The sequence below is a fragment of the Hibiscus syriacus genome, unplaced genomic scaffold (genome assembly GCF_006381635.1).
Source record: "Hibiscus syriacus cultivar Baekdansim isolate YM2019G1 unplaced genomic scaffold, ASM638163v2 tig00110403_pilon, whole genome shotgun sequence".
Taxonomy (NCBI): domain Eukaryota; kingdom Viridiplantae; phylum Streptophyta; class Magnoliopsida; order Malvales; family Malvaceae; genus Hibiscus; species Hibiscus syriacus.
Genome location: NW_024062723.1, coordinates 1,228,072 through 1,248,926, shown reverse-complemented (window position 1 = coordinate 1,248,926; position 20,855 = coordinate 1,228,072). Strand labels below are relative to the sequence as shown.

The 20,855-nt window shown below is 35.8% G+C and overlaps 1 protein-coding gene and 1 pseudogene across 1 annotated transcript; one reads left to right on the top strand and one right to left on the bottom strand.

Moving 5' to 3' along the window:
- The first annotated feature begins 487 nt into the window (after positions 1–487).
- LOC120123930 (MAP3K epsilon protein kinase 1-like) lies at positions 488–18,869 on the top strand. The gene is made up of 25 exons (XM_039142715.1): positions 488–710; positions 1,072–1,206; positions 2,083–2,103; positions 2,354–2,427; positions 2,506–2,596; positions 2,670–2,753; positions 3,205–3,306; positions 3,426–3,557; positions 3,806–3,877; positions 4,404–4,504; positions 5,138–5,240; positions 5,366–5,758; positions 6,332–6,658; positions 6,770–6,814; positions 7,791–7,980; positions 8,190–8,257; positions 8,558–8,649; positions 8,742–8,825; positions 9,077–9,846; positions 10,115–10,503; positions 10,597–10,731; positions 11,483–11,889; positions 12,063–12,177; positions 12,756–12,977; positions 18,860–18,869. Exons 1-24 carry the CDS (start codon positions 651–653, stop codon positions 12,930–12,932), a joined length of 4,167 nt encoding a protein of 1,388 aa, XP_038998646.1. The 5' UTR covers positions 488–650; the 3' UTR covers positions 12,933–12,977; positions 18,860–18,869.
- LOC120123796 lies at positions 13,712–16,327 on the bottom strand (annotated as a pseudogene).
- Positions 18,870–20,855: the final 1,986 nt, after the last annotated feature.

Genomic DNA, 20,855 nt, shown 5'->3' with positions numbered 1-20,855 from the left:
TAAGTACCTCAACTATAAAACATTATAAAATGATAATTCAACTACATAATGTTGCTATGTTGAGTTTCTGAAATATTAAAAGTTATAAAATGATTATTCAACTATTTATAATGTTTCAAACTTACCATTTTCATTAAAAAATGGATTAACTTATTGACCGTGATATGATAAATTTTGATCTCAAAATCTTAAACGACTATTATATCATAGTCATCACGTTAACATTCAGCTTAAACATCCTCAATTTTTAACAAAAAATGATAAATCTAAAACATAATAAATAATCAAATAATGATTTTATAACTTTTAATAATTTAAAAAATTAATAAAATAATATTTTATAATAAAAAATTATTAGTAGGATCATTATTATCACCTCCAAATTCCAACCAAATACGACATCGCATCATTGATAATAACCGGTCCATTTGGCTCAATTTTCATTCTATCTTCCCTCGTTTTCTTTTCCTTTCGTTTCCTTTTCTGCGTTATGGAGTCTGCCCTCATCGCTGGATTCCTCATTCGATCCTCAACACTGTCGTCTAAACATGGAGCATTTCTTCCAGTCTTCCTTTAAACAGCGAGCGCCCGCTTTTGTTTCTCATTTCTGAAAAAAAAACGAAGAAGAAGAAGGATACGGACGTAGAGCAATGTCTCGCCAACCGGTTATTTCCCCTTTCCCCAAATCCAAAACTTTGGACAACAAATACGTAAGTCAATTTCCATAATTCGATATTTTTTCCTGTTTTTAATCTTCATGTTATTACCTGTTCGTTCGTTTTAGAATCTTTAGAAAACGAACAGAAAATCGGAAATCAGAAAGAGAACTCGAATTTTGAAATATGTGCTCTCAATTTTCTGTTTTCAGGCTATAGTTTTTTTTATTAAACAATATGATTCGGATGCAAATTACTTTTCAATTTGTTGACGGAAGAAAGTTAATTTTGTTTTTTTTAATTCTCGAAAATTGGAAGCTAAGTTTCTTCTCGCGATAATTTTTCTTCCTTATTTTTTTTGTTAATTATTTACTGCAATCTTGATGTTTCTGTGTTGTGTTCTCTTTTTGAATAGATGCTTGGAGATGAAATTGGGAAAGGTGCATATGGACGTGTTTATAAAGGCTTGGATTTGGAGAATGGTGACTTTGTTGCAATTAAACAAGTTTCTTTGGAGAATATTGTTCAGGAGGACCTAAATGTCATAATGGTTTGGTTTTATATTTCTTTTATTTCTGAATTTTAACTGCTTAAATCAATATATGGTTTTGCTAGTGCACTAGTATTGCTTGATAGATAGGATTTAGCCATGTTGGTTTGCATATTAGTAGTTATGTCCATCTGTTAAACTCCAGTCAGGTTTTCTACTGCTTTTTTATTGTTATATAGGTTATACTATGTTTTCAGGCATTATGATGGATGAAAGATTATTTGAACATATATTTTTGGGTTGATCTGGTTCTTAGTTTTTATTATGGTTTCCATTAATTTTTATTTGCCAAAAAGAAGCAATCTAACTTTGTTTTTCATGATAATCTGTAGTCTGTTCTCTGGATATATATAGCTTGATTTATTTTGATAAGCATGTTTGTATCAAAGCTACTTATGACTCGCTACACTTAAAAATGTATTTGTCTTGACCACTTCAAAGACCTGCTCATGTACATCAGTTGCATCTTATTAACAGAAAATCTTAAGTGTAAGCAATTGGGATTCTGGATTTTAGTATTTGAAAATATTCTCAGTACTTATAAATTGGTTTTAATGAATATGTAACTGTTTTCCGGGAGTCAATAAAATTGCCTTGTCCCTATGAAATCTGTTGTTTTTATTCAGAGTGCATTTATCATTCTAGTCCTTGATTACTTAGTATTTAACTTATATGTCAAATATTTTTTAAAGGTTAGGTGATAGGCATGTACAATTGAAACAATTTTTTTATTTATTCTGTATTCATATTTGGTCCATAGGAATGCTACATTTGAAGCATGCATTTACTGTTACTAGTTTCTGTAGCATTAATAAGGCTGACAAGTTGCTATTTCTTTTGAATGCTCTTGGCCGGTGGAATGGCTTAACATTGCAGCAAGAGATCGATTTGTTGAAGGTAACTTTTTTAAGTATTGGTGCTTTATGTACTTTTCTCTTGCTGTATTGCTACCTCAAATTGCTCACATGCAGATCCGGTGGACATCAGTTTTCTGTATGTGCACTAAAGATGTCTCACTGTCTGCTGGCTGTGTTGCAATTGTCTTGCCTAATCCCATATTTGTTGTTTACCGGTCATCTTCCATTCTCCATGGTAGTTGTATGCAGCTGGCTGGATAATGCTAATTAAAACTTGAAACTCTTTGCAGAATTTGAACCATAAGAACATTGTGAAGTATCTTGGGTCATCAAAGACAAAGACTCACCTGCATATAATTCTTGAGTATGCAATCTTACATTGCGATTGGAGTATTCTCTGAGCTGTTAGGAACTTGTAGTTACTGCTTTTACATTTCTATAGGTATGTGGAAAATGGTTCGCTTGCAAACATTATCAAGCCTAATAAATTTGGGCCGTTTCCAGAATCTTTGGTGGCCGTTTATATTGCTCAGGTTTGTTTGTATTTCTGCATTTATTGCTTCATTTTTCTGTAAAGTATCATTGAATATGCTACTTGCTAATCAGGTTTTGGAAGGTTTGGTTTATCTACATGAACAAGGTGTTATTCATCGGGATATTAAAGGTGCTAATATTCTGACGACTAAAGAGGTAACCTAACAACTATTTCTATATCCTTAGTGAGTTTTATTACTATTCCAGTGTCATTTTTTAGTGATTATATTTTGATAAATTTGAACATGGTGACAAAGATACTGTTTGGCTTCCTTAATATTGGGCTATCTAGACAAATTGCATTTGAATTCATATGTTTCTTTTTACTTTGGCTACTTACTTATGTGCTGAAAAATATGCTAAGATAAATGAAATTGAATTGCTCAACTTTCCTTGAGTGAAACACCTGCAGACTGCTGAATTTTGGGCCATATTTTATTGCCTCACCTCAGTGTCCTCGGTTGTGCAGATTCATTATAGTCACCATAATGTTTTATCACAATTTTGTGTTAAGATTGGTTTTGATTGTTTTTTCATTAGGTGTGGAGTGTGGAATCTCTTGGTTCCCCCCCCCCCAACTTACCCTTGACTTGATTTCTCTTTTCAGGGTCTGGTGAAACTTGCAGATTTTGGTGTTGCAACGAAACTAACTGAGGCTGATGTTAACACACACTCAGTTGTTGGAACACCATATTGGATGGCCCCAGAGGTACCGATAATTGGAATGTGGCTATTAATTGTCTATCCTGTTACTTTTCTCCATGTTTTCGTGTTTGTTATTTTAGGTATATATTGGATGCTTTTCTTACAGGTTAAATCATATTTCAGGTGATTGAAATGTCAGGGGTTTGTGCGGCTTCTGACATTTGGAGTGTTGGCTGTACTGTGATTGAACTCCTTACATGCGTACCTCCATACTATGATCTGCAGCCTATGCCAGCTCTCTTTCGGATTGTGCAGGTTTTGTCTATATCTGTGCAGTTTACTTTGGTCAGTTTATAATCATAAGAGTAAATTCTTCCTATCTGAGTTTCTCTGTTTCTTTCTATCCTTTATCTACTCTCCCTATTGTTTCACATTCCATATTTGCATAGTGTTTTCACTTTTCTCTGCCGGAGAAAGCTTTAGCAAGTTCATTTTTTGCCTCGTCTTAAATTGTTCTTTATACATATACATGTGTGTGTTTTCCATGTGTATCTTCCTCTCAGGATGAGCATCCACCAATACCTGATAGCCTATCTCCAGACATTACTGATTTTCTGCGCCAGTGCTTTAAGAAGGTATGGAAGAAATGACCCTCCAATTTTGTATATTATTTTCTGATCTTTCTAAAGTGTGTCATGCATGAGACATGCTTGGTTTTGCAACAGATGGAATACTCTTAGTTATTAGTCAGGAAAAATCTGTTTTGATGGGAATGAGGCTTCTTTTGATCTTATAACTTTGGAGTCCACAAAGACCAAAAGCAATTGGTGACACTCTTGAAGTTATACAATGAGTAGTGAACATTCTTCTAGCCATAAAATCTTGAGGTGGGAGCCACCATCAAAATGAAATGAAATTAACAAAATGGAAGTAAAATATAATATCTTGATAAATTTCATAGACTCATTGAAAGTCATGTGGCTAATAGAATATATGGCCGTCTATCTTTGTGCTTAGCTTATAAGATAACCACTGGAGTTCAGTGGACGTGAACCAATGTGATGATTGTTGCTGATCAAACCATCACAAATCTTCACTTGACCCCATTAAAGTCATTGATAATTTGTTAACTTGTTAAATGAGGCTTCATTGATTTTTCAGGATGCCAGACAGAGGCCTGATGCAAAAAGGCTTCTTTCTCACCCTTGGATACGGAATTGCAGACGTGCTTTGCAGTCTTCTTTGCGTCGTGGAACCATTAGGTATATATGCTACAGTAGGTGTGTGTAATTTATTTTGGGAGTTTCCTTGGGATTTTGTCAGTCTTCTCCATTCATGAATTAATGTGCTATGTGGTCTCCCTTATCACCTAAACACCTACAATCACTGATCTGATCGAATAATCAGTGTTCTGATTGATTTTAATCTAAATTATTTTTCACATCTATTTGTGTGTTTAGGATTTTTTTTTGTTTTACAAGATATCTACAATTTGTTTTTGCTTTTCTATTCTTTATTTTAATCATGCAAATAATATATTGGTTGATGGATCTAATATTTATTGTACATATACATGTGCTTTGTTGTCAGCCTTACATCTTGTTTTACTCTTGCAAGCCTCTCTGAGGTAATTTGTTTATGTTGCCATATTTTGTTCTGAAAGCCAAAATGTAATTCAATTTCCGTACTAAATTATGAGTACACATCTGCTTTTAAATATTTCTACTATAAACTTGCTATGCATGTTACAAGTGGCTTTAGCATTATATTCATTTCTATGATACATTCCTTTGTTCTGACTTGCCATTAATATTGGTCTTTTTCCCTTCATATTTTAAGCAGCTTATAAAAGATATCAAAACCCTACATTTTGCTGATCATTAATTCCCCGGCAGAAACATAATGGAAGAAGTTGCAGCAGATGTAGAAACCTCTAATGCAGATAATAAGAGTGCTGAAGAGAGTCTTCCTGCGGAGAAAGTAGAGGCATCTGAATCAGTGAGGACTTCTTCAACCTTTACCTTTTTTTGGAAGCAAGTCTTAGCTGAAGTTAAAAGCTACAAGAGGAATATCTTATTAAAGAAAATTTGAAATTGATAATGAATTAATTTTTTGATTGTTAGGGCTCTAGGAAAGAGGTATCATTAACGGAGGCCACTGATCGAAGCAAGTATGATCATGATCATTCTGCAGATAATACTCCGATTGAAGAAATGATGAATAATTTAGATGATGATCTACAATCAGATCAGGTTCCAACCTTAGCCATTCATGAGAAACCACCATTACAGAGTAGTCCTGGTGGACTCCCTTTTAAAAATGTAGTGGCTGCCCTCAGTTCTGGTCAGCATAATGAGATATCCCATCGAGATGAAGCGATGATGAATGGTAATGTTGTCTCACCATCAAGAAGGAAATATATGGAAAAAGGACAGGGAGTCAGAGGGGATCAAATTGATAATGCGAATAAGTCATTTGGTTTTGTACCTATAACTCAGAATGCTGGTCTTCAAAAGGTACTGCTTCATGCAATGGTGCTAGTTTCTGAAATAATTAAATTGTTAGATTTATAATTTTTATATTTGTTTACCTTGAAGTTTCTGTCATGCATTGCTCAGAGATTTCTATGCACGTTTTCATGTGAATTCTAAGTTGCATGCTTGTATACTTGTATTGGTTGAATTATCTTGGTTTCTCTTACATCATGAACCATATATCTCTATGAAATATCTTCTCCGCTTCTATGGTTTGGTTAAAGAAAAAAGCTGTTCTTCTAGATTTTAAATATGTACGGGAAACTTACCAACTAATGCACATGTTTTCTTGTTGTTGCTTAGATCATATTTATAGTGATAGCGATAATGGTGAGTTTTCTTTTATCTCCTGGACCTCTTTTTCCTCTGGAGAATGTTTATTAGTGGTCCTTAAGTTTCTGGATTCTTTGAAATATTATCTATGATTCTCTTGTGTAAATTCTCTATCAAATCTATGCACTACTTGTCACATTTTACCATTCACCTTTGTGACCTTTTTTGGTTTCCTTACCCATGTAAAAGTGGAATCTTACAATTTGACTCCAACATTTTAAGGCTACAAAACCTTCCGTGACCTCAACTGGGAATGAGCTAATTAGATTTAGTGATCCTCCTGGAGATGCTTCCTTGGATGACTTATTTCATCCATTGGATAAAAATGTGGAGAGAAGATCAACTGAAGCTTCAACGTCTTCATCTGCATCAAATGTGAACCAAGGTATTGTGCCTGATACTGGAAAAAATGACCTGGCTAAGAAGTTAAGAGATACAATTGCTAAGAAACAAATGGAAGAGGAAATGGGTCAGTCAAATGGTGGTGGTAACCTGCTTCGCTTAATGATGGGTGTTTTGAAGGATGATGTAATTGACATTGATGGTTTGGTATGTTAAAAATAATACTTGCTCTGTATGTTTTGAGTGCAATGTTTATGTGATGCCGTAAGACATTAACCTAATGATGTTTTCTATTGTTTATTGTGTTCTTGTGGCCAGGATTTTGATGATAAATTACCCGCTGAGAACCTATTTCCCTTACAGGTACCTATCATCACTAGTAAATAGTGGACTTAAATTCTTTTATCTGTAATGGAATCCTCTTATATAACCTGTTTTTTCTTCTTCCTGTTGGGCAATACACCTTTTATTTCAAAGTATATTGAGGCTTTCTAATCTATTATTGTTACGATGCTTACTGTAGTTTGGCAACCTGATTCTAATATGTTATTAAAACTTTTATACTGCTCAGCATGTGCAGCATTTTATTAGAGTTTTCCAATTATATCTATATTGATAGTTGAATTTTCAAAGCTTCCGACTACAACAGGATTTCAATTCAACCTTGGTGGTTGCTATCACAATTTTTAATGTATACATGTGTCAAATTTATGTATCTGAATCTATCTTCATATTTCATCTCCAAAACACTACAAATTAAAAATTTTACTTTCTGCTATTCTTAAGTGAAGGTTTAGTTGTTCAAGTTTTAAGTTTCTTTTGCGGTTGCTTTTATTTATCCATTATTAATGGATGTCACCCATGTGTCTTGATGTTAAGTTCAATCTTGTAAATTCAAATTTTAAAAATCTTTGTATTGAAAATTATAATAGACTGTTTACTGCCACCTTTTGCTATGTGTACTGCATTCTTTTCTTTGTCTTCTTTGTCATACAATTTAGTTTAATTGCCTGTCTCATGGCAAGTGGATACTCAAACCTATTATTATTTTTCCATTGCTGATACTCCTAGGCTTTGTGAATACTAAGTAGGTTATTTTAGGAGTTCCCCCCCCCCCCCGAGATTTATGACTGAAGTTATATTTCTGATATCATAAGGGAAAGATATGATTTTGTAACTAAAATAATGAATTTGTCCCAGTACTTATCTGATTCTTGGCATCCTCTCCATCTCTACGTTTTGAATTTCTTTCTATTGAATTGTTTATTTGGAAAATTTCTTTTGTTATTGTTGTTTCTGGTGGAGAGATTTAAAAGCTTATTTTCGTTTTGTGCTATAGGCAGTTGAGTTCAGCAGATTAGTTGGCTCACTAAGAACGGAGGAATCAGAGGATGCAATAGTTACTGCGTGTCAGAAGCTCATAGCGATCTTCCACCAGCGTCCTGAACAAAAAATTGTTTTTGTCCGCCAGCGTGGTTTACTGCCTCTAATGGAATTGCTTGATGTCCCAAAAACTCGTGTATGTCAATAATGAGGCTCTCCTCCTCTCTCCACCTAGGCCCACACCATATTTTTAAAAAATAAATCAAAAAGAAAAAAGAAAAAAGAAAAAGATAACCTCCCTCTTTCAGTCTTCCTAGCTAGAAAAGGGGTAAAAGAGAAAGTTACTAGATTGGTACCAATGCTTATTGGCTTGGCAAGTACCAACTGACAATGTTAATGTTTATTGCAATTGCAGGTTACATGTTTTTGCTCATAGGCTGGGACCTAAAAGAGAGTTCTATTTCATTTTCCTCCCCTCTATGGGTAACAATATCATGGAATTTTCAGGACATGTGCTGTCCTCTTGTTCTGTACTAATGCCTATTAACATTAGAACTCCTCAGGTGTTGGTGGAGAGAGTCAACTGTTAATGAGGCATCTCCATAGTTTTTAGAATCCTTTGGTTGTAATTTATGTGAGTAAAGGTTCTTGTTTGCATATATGTTTCAGTTGTGCTTTTGTCACTTTGGGTTGATCTTTTGAACTGAAATGAGCTAGCGGAGGGAAAGAGTAATTATATTGTAGTATTTATACCGTTTTATTCACTTTCAAGTTACATTATAGATCCCTTTGGTTATGAGTTTTGCGGGGCCTGATCGTCCTCAAGAAATTAGGATGGAGGCAGCTTATTTCTTGCAGGAACTTTGTCAGTCAAGGTGTTGAGTCTTCTCTATTTATTTATGTTGCTTAATATCGCTTTTAATTGACAGAAATGAATTATACTGACCATATTAATTCTTCTCTATAGCTCATTAACTTTGCAGATGTTCGTAGCTTGCCGTGGAATCCCTGTTTTGGTTGGCTTTTTAGAGGCTGATTATGCAAAGTACAGGTTTGTGTGCAAGTTTGTTGGTGTAATCATAGATGATAGGCATTGTAGTGTAAGACGGATGATGACTGTATACTATTTTGGAAGCTCTAAAACCAATTTCTGAAAATTATTATTCTCGACTTTATGATGCACTCTATCCAATTTTTTATTCTTCTACCCCTTCTCCCTTTTGAATTTTTATGTTTTTAAATGCTCCGGTGTGTTTGCTTTCTATACTTGAAAAAAATGCTCATTACGTGCTCCTTACACAGGGAAATGGTTCACCTAGCAATTGATGGCATGTGGCAGGTCTTCAAGCTTCAGCGATCAACCCCGAGGAATGATTTCTGCCGGATAGCTGCTAAGAATGGGATATTATTTAGGCTTATTAATACTCTTTACAGTTTAAATGAGGCAGCTCGACTTGTAGATGGTTCAGTTCAACGACAGCATTCTGGTCGATTAGATTCCGGTTATCCTCTGTTTGCCCAGAATGAGATTTCAGTCTTGGTAACTGATCAATCTGATATCCATAAAGTGAGGCATGGAAAGACTGAGTATTCCTTTCCAGCTGGAGCAATAGAACCTTCACGGGCTTCAACTTCCCATTCTCAGAGGTCAGATACTAATCTGCCAGATTCACGTTATCTTGCTGTTGATGGAGACAGACCTCGATCTAGCAATGGGACATTAGATGTTTCAGTTTCCAGAGAATCTTCAGCTTCCAGAGAGAAAGATAATTTGGATAGATGGAAACTTGATCCTGATAGAGCAGAGGACCTCAGGCGGCAGAAGGTAAGTAACTTTAAGAACAGGACGTCTTTGGACAGACCTTCAAATGGATATCCAACTTCAGTAACTACCTCGGTAGAGCAAGTTCGACCTCTTCTTAGCTTGTTAGACAAGGAGCCTCCTAAACAGCAATTGGAGTATGTGTGCCATCTGCCCGGGTTGGAAAAACACGAAAGCATACTGCCTCTGCTACATGCTAATGACAGAAAAACCAATGGTGAACTGGATTTCTTGATGGCTGAATTTGCAGGTACCCATTCATGCTTGATTTGATCTGCTGCTCAATGCTTTCTCTAGAAGTTAAAAATATGTAAATGGATGACCGTTTGTTTCCATAACCGCATTATCATTGGCACTTGGTGAAATTCTTGAGAGATTACACCAGAAATACTAGCTTAACATGAGACATTTTGATTCATGCTGCCTTTAAATGGGAGTTGTGCAATTCCACCGAGCTTTTTATTTGTTAAGACAATTATTTTACTTATTGAAGCCTGGGAGTTTCTTTATGGTTTCAGAGGTCTCCGGCCGTGGAAAAGAAACTGGAATTGTTGATTCTACACCTAGATTTTCACATAGAACATCGAGTAGGAAATTTGGGCAAGTAGCTGTTAGTGAAGGAACAGTGTCGACATCCGGTATAACTTCTCAGACTGCATCAGGTGTATTATCTGGCTCAGGTGTTTTAAGTGCTAGAGCTGGAAGTGCAACATCATCAGGGTTGCTCTCCAACATGGTATCAACAATGAATGCAGATGTTGCCAAGGAGTACCTTGAAAAGGTGGCAGACCTACTTCTTGAGTTTGCTCAAGCTGATACAACAGTTAAATCCTACATGTGTAGCCAAAGTTTGCTTAACCGTCTTTTCCAGATGTTTAATCGCATAGAACCACCTATTCTTTTAAAGGTACCTAAACTATTTTGGCTTCCCGTTTTATATTTTGGTGTGTTTAATCATCATGCATGCTTTGTACTCACCTCCAATTATCATTTTTCTTAGATGCTGAAGTGTATTAATCATTTGTCCATGGATCCAAACTGCTTGGAGAATCTTCAGCGAGCAGATGCAATTAAGTATTTGATCCCAAATCTAGAACTCGAATGTGGACTACTTGTATCTCAAATGCATCATGAGGTTTTGCCTTATTATCCTTGATCATTATTATGTCTTATGATGCATTTACTAGCAAATCTCGTATATCTGGTGTGCTCAAATTATCAGCTGTGATTATTTGAGACTTTAAAGACCTTGTTCAGTCGTTCTTGTGTCTTATTCTAATTTCATAACTTTGTCTGCATTATTTCCCTCTCTCCGTGTTTGGTAGTTGTGTCATGGATTTAATTCGGAATAATGTTGACCGACTTCATAAAATGATATTCTGTGTTACCTTCCTTAATAGGGAAGGATGTTTCATTATTAGGGAACAACTATTTTAGGAAAAAGAAAATATTATTTAGTTACAAATCAGATTTTATTCAAAGCCCCAAAATGATATTGATCTCTCTTTTAACGAGCCCCAAGTTTTCAGCCTCCCTTGGATGAGCTGAAACATTTCAGTCCCATTTGGATGAGTTGAACTATCATTCCAAAACACAAGATTGTAACATGCTGGCACCCACCAGATGTTTTAGAAAATACTATAAATTAGTATTTGTGCTATTGATCCTATTAATTATATTATTTATTCTCCATTTTCGTACTCTTTTGCTGGGTGATTGGCATACAAATGTGTACACTGCAGCTTTAAATCACGAGACGTCTTTCTGTCTAATGTTCTGTTATCCGATCATTATTACATTAGATTGTGTTGAATTTTCACTCTTTGTGCTGGTGCTAGTGGGCTTTGAAATTATAATGATAATGATAATTTCTTTATCTTCTGAAGGTCCTCAATGCACTGTTCAACTTGTGCAAGATAAATAAGAGGAGACAGGAACAAGCAGCAGAAAACGGAATCATTCCGCATTTGATGAAATTCATAATGTCAGATTCTCCCTTAAAACAACATGCATTGCCGCTACTGTGTGACATGGCTCATGCATCACGTAATTCAAGGGAACAGTTGAGGGCGCATGGTGGATTGGATGTGTACTTGAGCTTGCTTGATGACGAGATTTGGTCTGTGACGGCGCTAGACTCACTTGCTGTTTGCTTGGCTCATGACAATGACAATCGCAAGGTTGAACAAGCCTTACTGAAGAAGGAAGCAATCCAGAAGTTGGTGAAATTTTTCCAGTGTTGTCCGGAGAGACACTTTGTCCACATATTGGACCCGTTCTTGAAAATTATCACGTACGAGATGCTAACCCTTCGGTTATTTTCTTAGTTCTTTTAAGAGCATGCAGTGTATTTATTGATTGGATTATTGATGGTTAAAGACCAATACGAGAACATCCTCAGCCATTTCTCTGGTATATATGGAAAATTGGGTTCTAAGTTGACACTATTTATTTCTGTGAATGCAGGAAATCGTCCCGTATAAACACAACATTAGCTGTAAATGGTTTGACGCCGCTTCTAGTCTCAAGGTTGGATCACCAGGACGCCATTGCTCGCCTTAATCTACTTAAACTAATTAAGGTCAGTACAATCCTTTCCCATGTCAGAATCTGTCCTATCGATTTTGTTTACAGATCACTTGAATCTATTCCAGATCCTTCAATCAAAATTTGTCTCTCGAGGTCCATTAAGGTGGTTCATTTTCTTGTTACATACCATTAGGAAGCTCCTGATTCGAGCTAAACAAACAAACGTGTTTCCCTTTGTTAATCATTTAAGTGGGAGAAACCGTTGGGTGGGAAATGTTCGCCATGATTGTTAGTTCCACCTTTACTATGCTGTTTGACTCGGGAAATATATCAATGGGATTTGGGTTTCAGGTCAGTTTTATTGTTATAGTATTAAGTCGGTTTGGGTCGTTAAAAAAAAACTCGCCCTTTGCCATCCCTATGAAAAAAAGGGGTAGTTTACGAGTAGAGAATATGGTTTTAAGACCTTAATCTCATGCAGTATTGATGCAAGGATATATTATTAACTCGAGCACTTAGAAAGAAACCAGCATCGTTGTGCAGTTGTGGGGTTCATAACTTGTGCCTAGTGATGCATTAAGATGAGGGTTATCTTGAACAATTCGATCTGATTTCTTCTGGTGTTGGCAGTCGGTTTACGAGCACCACCCTCGACCGAAACAGTTGATCGTTGAGAATGATTTACCACAGAAGTTGCAGAATCTAATCGAGGAACGGAGAGACGGGCAGCGTTCCGGAGGCCAAGTGTTGGTGAAACAAATGGCGACTTCATTGCTCAAAGCCCTTCATATTAACACCGTCTTGTAAGAAAAAAACTTAACTGATTCCTCCCTCCTATGTATATGTTTTATTGTTTTTTTTTTAATTTTTATTTTCGACCAATTACTTGGTCACGTCTAGATTGTCAGCAGGGTATAGGAAATGATTTTAAATTGGCTTATTTTAAATGTAAGTATTTAAAGTATATTTTTTGTTGCTACAGTAGATGTATAAGGTTTAGGGTAAATTATGTATTTAGTATCTAAACTATCAATTTTGAATCGTTTTAGTATCTAAATTTTTAATTTCTTTAAAATCATACCTATTAGTTAGTTTTTATTTCATTTTAGTTCCCAACTGTTAAAAACTACTAAACTATCAATTTTGATTCATTTTAGTACCTAAATTATTAGTTTTTTAAAATTTAACTTTGAATTTTGAATAGGGATACTAAAATGAAACAAAAATTAAATTTTAGGTATGATTTTGAAAAAATAAAAAAGTTTAGGTATTAATATAGACTAAAATTGATAGTTTAGGCATTAAACGCATAATTTACCCTAACATGGTATAAATATATCAAATAGGCATACTCGTTGTAGCAAATATTTCCCTTAAATTAATATGAAGGGAACGAAGCGAGACGAGGCAGACCATCCCCAAAATCATTTCATTTCAAAATAGAAACCCATGGTGTTTCTTCTTTGTCACCAAAGACTAGCCTGGCAATTGTGCATTAATCCACCACCTCTCTCACCTCCGACATAGTGTTACACAAATCAACTGTAGCAAATATAATAGCAAAATCACATGTTTAGAGAAGCCAATTACACAAACTGTATGAATTATGCTCTCGACAATAATGTTATCACTCCATTCGATCCAATTGCCGTTTCCTTCATATAAGATCCGCGACGTTCATAGGCATTTCGTCGATATGGGTACTGTAATACTGCTCTATATCCCTGAGAATCTTGATGTCATCACTTTTCACAGAATTGATGGCAACTCCCTGCACCCACAACAGTATGATCAGAGGCGATTGTTCTCGAATGGCCACGATGTGGCCAATGATGCAAATAAAAGAACCCGACAATGATAATCAAGAATATATAATCGATGGAATGAAGACTTGGTTAAAAATAGGTTTCATCACAAGATCAAATCAATTAGTAAAAGAAATACTTTCCGTCCAAAACGACCTGATCGACCAATCCTATGGATGTACAGCTCTCGATTGTTTGGTAGGTCATAATTGATCACCAAGGACACCTGAAGCAACCAAAGTAAATATTAGTAATTCATGTATGGAAACCAAATAGGCTTAAAGCTCTCGAAATGAAAGCATACGACCATAATATGCATTCAGTTCAAACATAATTTGTGCACATGCATCACAGTCTCGAACCATGCCTTGGGGTTCCACTACCACTACCATACACAAGTGGTCTCCGAGATAATGTTATGACTCTATATTTACTGTTATGAAAAAAATTAAAACATCTAGAGTAGTAGGGGGGGGAAATACCAGAAAAGGTGAAACCAATCACCCCCCAAAGACTTGCCTGTTGAACATCAAGCCCCCTGGTCCAAACATCTGATGTGATAAGAACACGGGTTGCCCCATCCCGAAACTCAGCCATAATTGCATCTCTTTCCTTCTGAGGCATATCTCCATGCATTGATGATACCGTAAAATTATTGCTACGCATCATCTCAGTTCGCCAATCAACCTATTTCAAAAGCAGAAATCACGATGATAAGCCACACGATCACACCAGGGAGTCCAAAAGCTTGTATCAAAGAATTCTTAAAACATGGTTAAAGAGGTTTCTGTTCCTTCTTTGAAAAGCATATGCATACATATGAGACTCAAGTAGATACCTTTCGTTTTGTATTGCAGAAAATAACAGCTTGGGTGATTGTCAATGTATCATAAAGATCACATAGTGTATCGAACTTCCACTCCTCTCTTTCAACTGCTACAAAAAACTGCTTAATCCCCTATAACCATGAAAAAGCAGAACAAGAGTTTGCATCAAATGGAAAATTAGAAATTGTGGATATCTTTTAGCATAACTGCATTTACTTATCTCCAGTGTCAACTCATCTCGCTTCACGAGGATCCTTACAGGATCAGTCATAAATTTGCTTGTCATCTCCAAGATTTCATGAGGAAGTGTAGCAGATATCAAACAAACCTACAAAAATTGACTGATTTCAAATCAGTTTCAACAACATAAACAGACTAAGATAATGAAAAAGAGAAAACAAAGTGTTGTAACTATACAAGAGATGCAAGAATGTTGCAAGATAACAGCAACAAGTCGGAACAATAACATCATAACAACTCAGATTCAATTCATGAACAATTAAACCAAGTAAGAAAAACAGTATGCAAAACAAACTTGCAGTGCCTCGGAACTTCACTTACAACTGTTACCGGAGTATCAGACTTACAATGTTTGGGGTTTCTTTTACTTGATAACAAAAATAAGACAGAGTGAGGAAGGTACCTGAAGCTCTGGTGGAAGATGTCTGTAAACATCATAAATTTGATCTTTGAAGCCTCTGCTCAACATCTCATCAGACTCGTCGAGAATCAATAGTTTAATAGCCCTCGTTCGTAAGGTTCTCCTCTTGATCATATCACAGACTCTACCTGGAGTTCCCGACACTACATGAACTCCGTTTTCTAGCTTTCTTATATCTTCACCCACACTTTTGCCTCCAATACACGTGTGTGCTTGTATGTTCATGTAATCGCCAATTGTCCGTATCACTTTCTCCGTTTGAGATGCCAATTCTATTGTAGGTGACAATATCAATGCTTGAATCCTGATATAATACTACTTCGCATCGACAATTCATGCTTCAAACTAGATGGAACAATTTCCAGATTAATCCTAAACAAAATTTACAATATATCAGTATCCATCACGAGATTCGAAGCTTCAATGATAATGCACTTATTTAATAATTCACGAGATGAAATTGACATCCTAGTACATTCAAATCTGTACAAAAAAACAACAACTAATTTAGAGTAAAAACATACTCTCTGCTAGCAGTGTCGACCACTTGGCAAACAGTGAGGGCAATCATTGAAGTTTTACCGGTACCAGACTGGGCTTGAGCAATCACATCGCGACCATTGATTATCGACATGACGGCTCTCTGCTGTATCGCCGACGGCTTTTCGAAGCCGAAATTGTAGATTCCACGGAGGAGGTCGTCTTTTAGCTCCATCTGATCGAAACTCAATATCGGCTCAACTCCTTCCTTCCGTTGTCTCGAACACTAGCTTCTCATCCTCAGCTCCCATCCGCCGAGCCATTCTGTTTGTCGTCGTCGCCGCCGCCATCCCTCGTTCTTCGGGCTAAGCTAAGCTGTGGTTGTCTCGCAGGGAAAATTAACTAACAGGTTTTTTTTTTCAATTAGAAAGCGAGGGAAGACAGGCACCCGTTGTGCGATTGCTAGGATTTTATTTATAGACGTTAACTATTTATTCAATTTATAAATTCCATTCTTATTATTAATAATAAATTTACTTTTTATTCTTTAATTTCAGAAAAAGGTAAACTATATCATATACCACCGAATTTCAGGTATTCTATCGTTTATACCACTTAATTTTCAATTTTACCAATTATAACATTGATCTTTGATTTTTTGTTTTAATTATACTAATGAACTGTTAAATCGTTAATCTAACGATTATGTGGCTGATGGTTGTCGATATAGACATCTCACCAAAATGGCGTCATTTTGATCCATCGGTTAACGATTTAACGACCCAGTAGTATAACTGAAATGAAAATCAAAATTCAATGTTATAATTAATAAAATTGAAAGTTCAGTGATATAGACGATACACTACATAAAGTTCATTGATATTTGATTTAATTTACCCTTTATAGAAGTAGGATGACATTTATGGGATGACGTGTAGTGTAATAGAAGAATACACTATATTAAAATCATTTATAAACAAATATTGATGGGAGTACAAGAGTTTTTTTATTATTAAGTTAAGGTGATTATAAAGTAGTAGTATTTGTTTTAAATATTTTTAACTATTTGACAATGAACATTCAATCATCTTGTTGTGGTCTTTGATGCTCGAACACGTGATCTCTAAAAACAACAATGATTTCTTTAACCACTAAAATAAGTTGATTTGTACAAGAAGTTTTAGATCTGTTGAAACGTAAGTCAATTTTTATTGTGACAAAAAAATAGTGGGATAGTATATTATAGTTTTCATTGGAACGAAATAATATCGTTAATCAATAGGTTAGTTCAAGTGGTAAGTAGTTTGATATCACTTAAACAATGTCTCATGTTTGAGTCTTTATATATGCAGGAAATTTTCGTTGGAAGACTCACCCATCAAAATTAGGTGTGCAATCTAGGTCGATCTAGATTAATTAGAGTGAAACCTTAAAACTTAAGGTCAACTAAAAAATAATGTTACTGTAACACCCTAATCCAGTGCGATCCGAAGATTCATGAATTACGATGCCACACGGAACCATTGAAATGGTCAACCCAAATTTTTCTTTGAAAAAAATTGTTAACATTAGAATAAATCATACTTGCAACGGAAATCAAATCCAATGTTTACAAAATATAGGAGTACTTCAAAATACGTACAACATAACCATAGAGTTTAAAAATCCAAAATAAAGTTATAACGTGATTATACAAGGTCTATATTGAATACATGCCCTCTAAAATAAATTCAAGTCATACTCTGTTAATCTTCTGGTCTAGAATGTAAGAATGTGATACCCTCCTCAACGATCCCCTATACTAGCATGTGCACAGAAACACGTTCCATACGCTGGGCTCACAAGCTCAGTGCCATAAAAAATTAAACGATAACACATGCATTCATTACATGAACATGTTGGTATGCAGAGTCATAAACTTGTATAAGTACATATCAAACATGAGATAGACCAAGTAATATGGTCGGAGGAATTTATGTGCATCTCGGACAACACACAAGCCTATATAGAACGTGATAGCTATGAGGTAAGAACTGAAATTTATGTGCATCGAAACTTAAAGCCCTTAGTCTATATCAGATCCTCGAGAGAGGAGGTCCAAAATTTACATGCATCAAAATCTCATGTCCCGTACTGAATCGAGCATAAGGTACAATTCCAGAATTTATGTGTATTGGAATTCGTACCGGTACGACTCAAAATTTATGTACATCGGATGCATACCCAATCAAAAGATATTCGGATATCAACATAACATAATATAACAGACAAACATCATAATGCTAGAGTAAATCGGGCGTCCTAGTCGTTTCCCAAGTATAAAACAAAAGCTAGTTTTATGTCACTTTATTTCATAATGTTATTAGTCGAGTTGTTCATTATAGATGATATCCAAATTAAGAGTTTAAGTACTAAAATCAATTAATGGACCAAACTGAACTTATTCAAACATGCAGAGGTCAAGACAACATTCCTCAACACTTTAGATCACTAATGAATGCAATTACGCCCTTTTTCATCGAGCAAAACAATGAAGAGATCGGTCATTTTCCCATAGGGATCGATCATTTTGGTAGAGTGATCAATCTTTTTTCTGTGAATAACTTACTTATGCTCGAGAAACACCCAACAATTCCCATAAAACTAACAAACATGTTTAACATCTTATTTACTATCTTAGAGGTCAAAATGTATTAATTTTCATGCTTGCAACACACAAATACGAATCTTACCTTGAAAATTACTCTAGCATGCTTCATGAAATAAACAAACCATAATGCACATAAAATGAACTACATGTAGTATGGACAAGTCAGAATCGTGTTACCTTGTGCTTAGGTGACTGAAAAACGTCCTTAGTTTCACCAAGAATGAGTTTCTCCTAACCATTTGCCTTAGAGCTCTCACCCTTATCTTGTACTAGTTAGATCAAAGAAGATGAGTTATTAACTCATTTTAAAGCTTAGGAAGGTGTTAAAAACAATCCTACAATACATAGCTCTTTCAAAAAGATTAAAAACCCCAAGTTTTCTAAACCCCTATTAAACTCGTCTCTTGTCAACTTTCCTAAACCTTGCAAAAAAAGGGTTTAATTAGAAGCTTGAGGGATGTAGGATGAGGTTTTTAGCTTGAAAAACTTAATGGAGGGCCTGAAATCTTAAATTTCTAACCTTTAGTATATCTTGGGCAAGGAGAGGATGAAGAAGAAGAGATGAATGAGACAAATCTGGTGAAGAAAAAAGGATATGCAAAACAGACGTGGCATCATCTCCAATAAATGAAGATCATCTTTTGTTTGAATAAAAAGGATAATTTTATTCCTAGTCATTCCATAACTTAGCTTAATTAAGGCTTGTTGGACTCACCTAAAGCTCAAATCAAATCAAGTTGGGTCCAAAGCTTTACATACTAAGGGAAATTTATCCAAAAGCCCAAACGAATAACCCAAAACTTCTAACCCATATTTTGGGGCTTTACAACTCTCTCCGTCTAAGAAGAAATTTCATCCTCAAAATTTACTTGAATAGAAGAGGTGCGGATACTGAAGTCACAAATCCTCTTCGGGCTATCAAGTCGCTTCTTCAACGTCATAGTTTCTCCATAAAACCTTTACCAAAGGTATACTCTTGTTTCGAAGTTCCTTGACATCTTTGACAAGGATTCAGATTGGTTCTTCCTCATAAGTAAGATCTTGTCTCACTTTGAATTGTTCAAGGGGAATAACATGGGACAAATCAGACTAGTATCAGCATGGAGACGTGAAACACATTGTGAATGCGTTCTAATTCGAGAGGTAATGCCAAACGATAAGTCACTGGTCCAACTCTCTCTAAAACCTCATATGTCTCGATGAATCATGTCGTCAATTTACGCTTTTGTCCAAACCGGAGTACATTCTTCTATTGGGAGACTTTGAGAAACACTGTGTATCACTCCTTCAATTCAATATCTTTGCGCTTCAAATCGACATACGATCTTTTCTTGTCAAAAGCCTCCTTCAAACGACTCTGGATAACCTAAACTTTTTCTTTGGTTTCTCGAATCAAATCGGGGCATACTAGCTTACCCTCATTGATAACTTGCGCCCATACAAAAGGAGTTCTGCACTTGCGCCCATACAAAACCTCATACGAGGCCATCTGAATACTTGTTTGATAACTTTTGTTGTAGGTGAACTCCACCAAAGGTAAGTGATCCTCCCAACTACCCTCCATATCCAATATGGTGCATTAGAGCATATCTTCCAAAATCTGAATGACGCGTTTGAATTGTCCATCTATCTGAGGATGAAAGACGGTACTATAGTGCAGCTTAATACCCAAAGCCTCATACATGGTCTTCCAAAATCGAGAGGTAAAATGCAGATCACTGTCAGATACGATTGAAATGAGGACTCCATACAATTTCACGATCTTGCGAACATACCACTGTGCTAATCTCTCTAACGTGAAGTCTTTCTGAAGTGGAAGAAAATTAGCAAATTTGGTCAATCGATCTACTATAACCTACATGACATCGTGCCGAAACCTCGTCATTAGTAGGTCGGTTACAAAGTCCATCTTCACTCTCTCACATTTTCACTGCAGAATCTGAATAGGTTGCAGTAATCCAAAGGGAACCTGATGTTCCGTTGTTGGCACACTAGACACTTGACAACAAATTCAAACACTTCTCTTTTCATGCTCGGCCACCAATACCATGGTCGGAGCTCTTGGTACATCTTATTGCTTTCCGGATGAACAGTGAGGGGACTACAATGCACCTCATGAAAGATCTTGTCATAAAGTTGTCTGTCGTACGACACACATAAACGTCCTCAAAAGTACAATACGTGTCCATTGTGGAGCTCAAAACCCGGAGCCTCACCTCGGAGGACTTGCTCTACTTGAATCTTTAATCAGTCGTCTGAACCTTACAACCTCTTAACTTTGCCTACTAGCTCCGGTTCAGCTCTTAA